We start from the raw sequence: 9,171 nt of genomic DNA, 5'->3' as shown, positions 1-9,171 counted from the left end.
AATGTATTATGAAACGAGTTGCCACCCGATCGGATTGCCACCTGATTGGGTTGCCAATCATTCCAATTGACCACGTGATGGCACAGAAACCTAGGCAAGCATGATAATGTGACATAAATAGGATTGCCATCCGATCAGACATAATTGCTACCCGAACGGATTGCATCTTTTTCAAAACACAGATTAACATATGAAGGCACACATTTCAAAGACAACTTGTCTAATAATTAATGCGCAGATTCCTAGGCAAAAACACTTGGAAAATATTAACATGAATCTTGTATTGAATCTGGTGGTCGTCCGATCAAACTGCCGTCCGATTGGATTACTCCTCGTTTAAAGAACAATGAAGAACAAACATGAACATGAAAATTTTCTTAGTCAAAACACCAAATTGAACATAGATCTACGTAGAGAATCTTATCGCGATCAAAACCCTATGTTCATAGTGTTCTAATTTAGCCTAAACAAAGTTTAATTTCAATAAAACCTAGTCGACTGCCGTATCATTCTAATCTCAGATCTGCAGAATCAATAATGTTATGACACAAATTGAACCAGTAATCTTGTAGATCTAAACATTACGAACAAAACCTAGTGATCAAATCTCATTAAATCGGCCTAGATCTACCTAGATCTACCATTTAAGCTCCGAACTGATGACGTCATGAAGAACAGACATACAAAACATCAATTTCTAACAAATTTGAGCATGAAAAACTTACATTTGCCATTGTAAAAGTTGTGCTAACCAACAATCCAACGTTCTTGTGCAAAGAGAGGATGAAAATCAAAGATCAGATGAAAAAATTTGAGAGAGAATAGGGTGGTCGGTCGAACGATTGAAAAGTTTGACTTGAACCTGTAAGGACTGCCAAAAATGTCCCTAAATGACCCGTAAGTGAAAACCCGGACCCTTGAAACCTAACATGCATGAAAAACCAAGAAAATATGAAATTTGACCTTCAGGCGGGCCGCGTAAAGGTTAAGCATGGGCTTACGTGAGCCGCTTCAACTTGAAATTTGACCGGATAAGCATGCCGGACCACGTGTTGACCAACTGGCGAACCTACTCGTGACACATATGCCCTACACGTAGACTAGGTGGCCACGCGGGCCGCGTAAGAGTTATGTATGGGTTTACGCGGGCCGCGTAAAACCCAAATTCAGGCTATAAATAGCCTGTGCATGGGGCTTTCATTCTGTGTCAAAAATTTTCAATCAAAACGAAGATACACTGCTCAAAACTATAATTTCCATTAGGGAGGTGCTGCCACGATACCGGGTATTAACTCGATCGCTATTACGATTCAATGTCCGATTGATTAGAACTATCCAATGGATGTTTAAGTGCTGCCCACATTAGGGTTATACTTTGTCATTCGTCGTGAATTCGATGGATGTTTAAGTATCGCACTTTGTCATTCGTTGTGAGGGTTTAAGTATCGCACTTTGTCATTCGTTGTGAGGGTTTGATCCTTGATAGATCTCCGGCACAAAAAACCTCGGGTGATGGAAACTACCGATCACCAAGTGTATAGAAAAGTAAGTAGTGATTCAAATACAACTTCGCAAGATAATGAGCTCAATACAATAATAACTAGGGTTTGCAGTTTGCGAGAGAGTATGTGAGTGTTGTGTGTTCATATGAAAGCTTGCTTTCTGCCTAAAATGAGCTCGTTATCCTCTTATAAAAATAGAAACAACAAGTTAACAAACAATCCGAAATATGTGCAAGTATCCCCATCTTCTCCATAACGGCTACACTCGTCCAAGCACTTGCCAAATGAGAGCATATTCCGCGATATTCCAGCATAGACCAAGTCCAATTCGTTGAACTCTTGCGAATACAAGTTTAAGCATAGGATACAATTGTTAGTAAATATAAATAATAGTAAGGATCCTTAATCCTTAGACTTCTTGCACCATCTGTTAAGGATCATTGATCCATGCCAGATCTAAGGATATATGATCCATAGTATTAAAAATTAACCCCTAACATTTCGTTAGAATTTAAAACTTATTTTGTGTTGCTGAACTTGATTTTGGTTTCAAATGTGTTAGATTGAACTTATTTTGGATATGTTCTTTTAAACTATTAAATTTAGACTACTAAATTTTGAGAGACATATATTAATTTTTCTTTTTTAAAATCAAGCCAAACCATGCCGAGCAGAGCCAACTCGGTTTAAAACTAAGCCGAGCCCGAGCTTAGATTTTCAGCTCGGTTTCAAATCCGAGCCAGCTCAGTTTATAATCGAGCCGAGCCTGAGTTTACCCTAGCTCGACTCGGCTCATGAACAACACTATTGTCAGTATGGAAAAATGGGTTATTTGGTTAAGTCAGGATAAACAACTTCTAGTCCACCATAAGTGATGTACTTGACCCGTTAGGGAGATATCATATCTTAACCGACTTTGCCGTTTTTATTAAGTAAGTAAATTGGTCAAAATTGATAGATGTCTGATCTATAAAAAATTATGTTGTTTCAGAAGGCAAAATCAGCTGATGGGAATGAAAGTGAAGTGAACCCATGTTACAATTGATAGATGCCAACGTACTATTATTGTACGCAAACTCCACTCCACCAGGCATAGGTTTTACCACTCAAATCCAATGCACATATATGCTCTAAGCATGTTTTCCAAGATTTGGATTATTCGTTCTAAATTTCAAATTGGCCATCATCTCATAGTTTGAAGCAGTAGTTATTAATGCACACATTCAAGATTCAACATATCCACACACACTACCAACGTTTAGCAACATACCACTACCTTATATAACACAAAGAATGTTGCTACAAAAGCATCCATTAATCCCTCAGCTTTAAGGCTTCGTTATAATATTTTGTGGCAATTAATTTATTGATCTAGTCAACTTAATTACTTTGAGCATGGTCATACGTTTCCATCAATTTAGACCATGAGGCCCAAGAGATCCTAACCTCTACAGAAGACGAACACATTTATTATGGATATGATATGATATGATATGATATCCTCTATTATGTGCATTTTAGATATTAAACGACTTTAAAGTGTGAACACTGATCAGCATATACTCCTTCTGATCCCAACAAATACGAGTAAAGAAGATTGGCACCATGAAAAGAAGGCATGGGTATATAGAGAAACTTAAACAAAATCATAAACATTGAATCTGTTACATACAAGATAGTACAACAAGACAAATCAACATCTAAGAGTTGCTTATTATTGAAACATCGATGGATGTCATTCAAGAGAAGCTTCGAGTTCAAAAGCACAAATTTATAACCATATCACGCCTTTCCAAACCGCTGCTTGTAATAAGCAATAAGTCTTTCTCTTGGAGGCAGTCCATCCTTGACAGCTTGACAGTTAAGAAAGTGACCGCGCCATTCTGTTAATTTTGGGAACTTGTCTTTGGTCACCAACTCTATTCCAAATGCTTCTTCAGCTGTCAGAACCCAATAGGCTATGTGACTAGCACAGATATCAACCAGGTTAATGTTGTCACCTCCAAAAAACTTGTTGCCTTTCACATTCAGCTCATTTTCCAGAAACTGCAGTTGCTCATGAGCTTCCGCAACCGCTTGCTCCTCTCCATGGCTGCCAATAGCCTTGAGTAGTGCAGGACGACACTGGACATACCATATAATGTAAACTCGGCTTTTGCGCATAAAACTATTCTAACGAACATACCCAGTAAAATCTCACTCGTAAGGGGACATAAAAAAAGAAATAATTACCTTATCAGCAATGAACGTGGCCCAAAATCGAGCCTGAGCCTTCTCATAAGCGTCCCGGGGCATAATTGGAAGCCCTTTCCAGGCATCGTCGATGTACTCGATGATCACAAGAGACTCGGAGATCGGATTTCCGTTGTGTACGAGCACGGGTACCTTCTTATTAACAGGATTGTATTTGAGAAGGTCAGGACTCTTATTTTTCAGATCTTCTTCGATGAACTCGTACTTGATTCCCTTGAGATTCAAAGCAATTCTGACTCTGGTAACAAATGGACTTGTTACAATTCCGTACAACTTCACTTCTTCAGCCATTTTCTGGTGAACTGTGTTTTTTTGGGTGAGACTGGATTCATATAAATAGTACGTTGCCTTGATGATACCTTATTATGGTATTATTAACGTGAAAAGCATATAATTATTTTATTTATAAAAAAATAAAAATAAGCAAAGGTTAGAATCTAGCTATATCTCTATATACTATATAATAAAAGAAACCATTTACGAAATACGTGTCAATCAATGAGGCTATCAAAAATTTGGGTTTTCCCGTCTAAACAAAAAAAAATCTGAAATATTATTTGAGTATGATATAACTTAATCCATTAAAATTTTCAAATTTCAAATTTTATCTAAAAAATGGGTGTTTGGTTCTGAATTATCTACTATAAGGGTTACACGTGTCAATCAATGAGGCTATCAAAAATTATTGAACTAGTAACTAATCACAACTGAAGAATGTAATGGCTCAATTGATTATTCTCTATCATTGATATCTCAATATATACAAAATACACAAGCCCATAATTTAGGGAAGAGATAATTACATGATCCTATCTATATTTATATAAAGTATATCTATTACACCCCCGTAGTCGAAGCAAGAGGTGGGCGAATGTTGAGACTGGAGCGGAAGTCATCAAATAAAACCCGAGGTAATCCTTTGGTGAAAATGTCAGCAATCTGAAGCCGAGTAGGAGTGTGAAGAATTCGAATCTTACCATGTTGAACTTGTTCACGCAAAAAATGAATATCAAGTTCTATGTGTTTTGTGCGCTGATGCTGAACAGGATTACTAGATAAATAGATAGCACTGATATTGTCACAATACACTAAGGTAGCCGTAGAGAGAGGTCGACGTAACTCCAGAAGAAGGTTGCGAAGCTAGCAAATTTCAGCAACAACATTTGCAACTGCACGGTATTCGGCTTCGGCACTAGAGCGTGAAATGGTCGATTGCCGCTTAGAAGACCAAGATAAAAGATTTTTCCCCATGTAAACACAATATCCGGATGTAGAGCGACGAGTATCCGGGCAACCTCCCCAATCGGCGTATCTGTAAGCTCGGAGAGAAACGTCCGAGCACGAGGAGAGCGTGAGACCATAGTCTGCCGTGCCGCGAATATAACGAATAATACGCTTCAGCGCCTGCCAGTGATCCGTGCTAGGCTTATGCATGTGAATACAGATTTGTTGAACCGCATAACTAATATCGGGCCGAGTAAACATGAGATACTGAAGTGCACCCGCAAGGCTTCGGTATAACGTGGGGTTGTCGAATGGAGTACCAGTTGTAGCACCAAGTTTTGGCTTAGTATTAACAGGTGTCGCAACTGGGTTATAGGTGGACATACCTGCACGGTGGACAGTATCCAAGGCATAAGATTGTTGAGACAAAAACATTTTGTTACCAGTGCGAGATACCGTAATACCCAAGAAGTAACTAAGAGGTCCAAGATCTTTCATTGCAAATTCAGCCACGAGGCTGCCCATTAATTTCATTCGGAGCGTGTCGGAGGAAGTAGTGAGGATAATATCATCGACATAGATCAATAAGTATGCAATGTCACCCCCGTGATGATATGTGAAGAGAGAGTTATCACATCTACTCTGCAAGAAACCCATAGAAGTAACAAAATCCGTAAATCGTTGGTACCATGCCCGTGGTGCTTGTTTAAGTCCGTAAAGAGATTTCTTAAGAAGACACACATGATCGGGATAGTCGCGGTGCCGAAAGCCCATGGGTTGATACATGTAGACAGTCTCAATAAGATGACCATTAAGAAACGCATTAGTAACATCCAGCTGATGAATAGGCCATGACTGAGATAAAGCCAATGTCAATACTGTCCGAATAGTAGCTGGTTTAACAACCGGACTAAATGTCTCCCCACAATCAATACCGACTTCCTGATTTCTACCATCACACACAAGTCATGCCTTGTATCGTTCTAACGTGCCATCCGACCTGTATTTGTGACGAAAAAGCCACATGCTACGAATAATATGCATATCAGGATGTCTCGGGACAAGTTCCCAAGTCTTATTTTTAATTAAGGCATTAAATTCGGTTTGCATAGCGGTAAACCATTCCGGGTTAGACAAGGCGTCAGTGGGGTTTTTAGGGATAGGTGCAATAGCAGTTAAGGATAGGTTGAAAATTTGTTTTGGTTTTGAAATGCCTGACATGGCACGGGTTTGCATAGTGTGGGTTGGGGTAATGGTGGTGGGGGCGGTATCGGGCTTGAGGTGGTGAGATCAGGGAGTGATTGGGCTGAGGGTGAGGAGGTAGGTGGGCTTAAGGTTGGGCCGGTGGATTGTGAATGGCTGGAATGGGCCGTAGGCATAGTAGGGTGTGAGGGTGACAAGTTAGGCTGGGGAGGGGTTTGGGCCATTTGGGAAGTAAGCTGTGGAGAGTGGGGCGGGGTAGCGGTTTGGGCCGAGGGGGGCACAGGTGTTGGAGAGGTGGGCTGTGGGGGGATGGGCGATGGGGTAGGTGGATCCGGTGGGTTACTGGGTGGCATTGGAGGGGTAAGGTGGAAGTATGGGTGGATAGGGTCGTCGAGGAAGTTGTATGTTTGGGGGGTGGCCTTGTGGGTTTTGTTAAATGGAAAAACAGTTTCGTCGAATAGGACGTGACGATTGATGGTAATTTTACGGGACTTGAGATCAAGGCATTTGTATCCTCGGTGATTAGAGGGATAACCGAGGAACAGACACAGGTATGAACGAAAAGCAAGTTTGTGAATGGTTGTGTGAGGAATGAGAGGATAGCAAATGCACCCGAACACCCGGAGGTGATCATAAGTCGGGAGGCAATGGTATAGGCCTTAGGTGGGGGTTTGAAATTTATAAATTTTGCTTGGTATAATGTTGAAAAGGTAAGTTGCGGTTTCGAGGGCATGATGCCAAAAATGGGTCGGTGTAGAAGAGTGTAATGGCTCAATTGATTATTCTCTATCATTGATATCTCAATATATACAAAATACACAAGCCCATAATTTAGGGAAGAGATAATTACATGATCCTATCTATATTTACATAAAGTATATCTATGGGGGGTGAAAAAATTAGGGTTTAGGGTTTGGCTCTTGATACCATGAAGAATGTAATGGCTCAATTGATTATTCTTTATCATTGATATCTCAATATATACAAAATACACAAGCCCATAATTTAAGGAAGAGATAATTACATGATCTTATCTATATTTACATAAAGTATATCTATTAACAACGTTGTAATTTTTGGAGTTACTAAAGTATTATTGATTGTTCTCAAACTTCTATATAAACTTTTCTCTTTCTGGTTGATCGTTGTGATTTTAGTCTACAACATCGCATGATCGTGTTGGATCTTAGAGTGTGTGAAGTTTTTGTTTTTGATAAAACAGTTGAACAAATATATAAAATCAATCAAACAATTATAGTAAACACATCATCATAAACACAACTGGATTTGAGAATGATTGCAAAATGATTTCATTAAATTCAAACGTTTATGATACAATCAAATAGTACAAAGTAATCCTCCTCACCAGGTGCACTGCCTCTCACTAAGTTCTTCGACCTTTTTGGTTTTAAGTGTTAACTATTACAATGGCAGAGATGAAGTATATGTAGGAGGAGAGAACTGCTGCTGATGTCACAATGAAAATGACCTGATGTGTGGTAAAATACACATAATTTTCTCGTGTAAAGTGTATAAATTTTGTATAGTTATTATTTGTTTTATTTAGTTTTTAGTATTATATTATATTATTTTGTGTTGGGCCACCTGGTGCAAATGGAGTAAAAACGAGTAATATAGAAATGACCAGCCAGTTGGACAGAGTGGGACGCCAGAAACCAAAGTAAAATTGTCGCAATTTTTCCGTGAGTGGGTCAAGCTCACTTATCTCTATGTTATTATTATTATTATTGGAGGCCCTCATGTCCAACCATTTACGTAAAGTATAATAGTGGGCCTTTGATCATGTATGGATATTATTAAAAAAAAAAAATTGGCATGAAATAATCCCATCTAGATCTTATTGGCCATTAATAAGATAATAGAATTCGATCAACAATGTTGCATATAATATAGACTTGGACGATCATATATTCTTTGAAGGAAAAAAATCCATCATGTACAACATATATTATATTAATATAAATCTAACCCTAAAAAACCATGGGAACATTTACATTTACAATACATACAGATTCAAGTTAACGGCGGGAATAGTTTTGTTACGTGGTTGGTCAAAAGTGACGGCCACTTTGTTTTTTTTTTTTTTTTTCATATAATAGTTATTTATAGGTTTTGCCAAATTACAATTTTATCCTAAGTTTAAAATTATGATTTTGTCTCCGACTCAAAATAAAATTTTGGTTTCGTCCCTACTTAAATTTACGATTTTGCCATCAGTTAAAAAATACGATTTTGCCCCAAGTTCAAAAAAATTATGGTTTTGCCCCCAGCTAGAGTCCTGCCAAATTACGATTTGGTTCCCAGTTTAAAATTACGATTTGTCCCCCAGTTCAAAACAAAACTTTGGTTTTGCCCCAAGCTAAAAATTACCAGGTGATTTCATTAAATTCAAACGTTTATGATACAATCAAATAGTACAAAGTAATCCTCCTCACCAGGTGCACTGCCTCTCACTAAGTTCTTCGACCTTTTTGGCTTTAAGTGTTAACTATTACAATGGCAGAGATGAAGTATATGTAGGAGGAGAGAACTGCTGCTGATGTCACAATGAAAGTGACCTGATGTGTGGTAAAATACACATAATTTTCTCATGTAAAGTGTATAAATTTTGTATAGTTATTATTTGTTTTATTTAGTTTTTAGTATTATATTATATTATTTTGTGTTGGGCCACCTGGTGCAAATGGAGTAAAAACGAGTAATATAGAAATGACCAGCCAGTTGGATAGAGTGGGACGCCAGTAACCAAAGTAAAATTGTCGCAATTTTTCCGTGAGTGGGTCAAGCTCACTTATCTCTATGTTATTATTATTATTATTGGAGGCCCTCATGTCCAACCATTTACGTAAAGTATAATAGTGGGCCTTTGATCATGTATGGATATTATTAAAAAAAGAAATTGACATGAAATAATCCTATGTAGATCTTATTGGCCATTAATAAGATAATAGAATTCGATGAACAATGT

The 9,171-nt window shown here is 38.2% G+C and overlaps 1 protein-coding gene across 1 annotated transcript; it reads right to left on the bottom strand.

Annotated features, from left to right (window-relative positions):
• Positions 1 to 3,108: 3,108 nt before the first annotated feature.
• LOC110915728 (probable glutathione S-transferase) lies at positions 3,109 to 4,070 on the bottom strand. Its single transcript, XM_022160470.2, has 2 exons — positions 3,735 to 4,070; positions 3,109 to 3,626 (listed from the first exon to the last, which is right to left on the bottom strand). Exons 1-2 carry the CDS (start codon positions 4,044 to 4,046, stop codon positions 3,285 to 3,287), a joined length of 654 nt encoding a protein of 217 aa, XP_022016162.1. The 5' UTR covers positions 4,047 to 4,070; the 3' UTR covers positions 3,109 to 3,284.
• Between the last annotated feature and the right edge of the window lie 5,101 nt (positions 4,071 to 9,171).

This window comes from Helianthus annuus, chromosome 11, assembly GCF_002127325.2.
Source record: "Helianthus annuus cultivar XRQ/B chromosome 11, HanXRQr2.0-SUNRISE, whole genome shotgun sequence".
Taxonomy (NCBI): Eukaryota; Viridiplantae; Streptophyta; class Magnoliopsida; order Asterales; family Asteraceae; genus Helianthus; species Helianthus annuus.
Note: the sequence above shows the minus strand (reverse complement) of the source record. Positions and strands in the feature narration are given on the sequence as shown.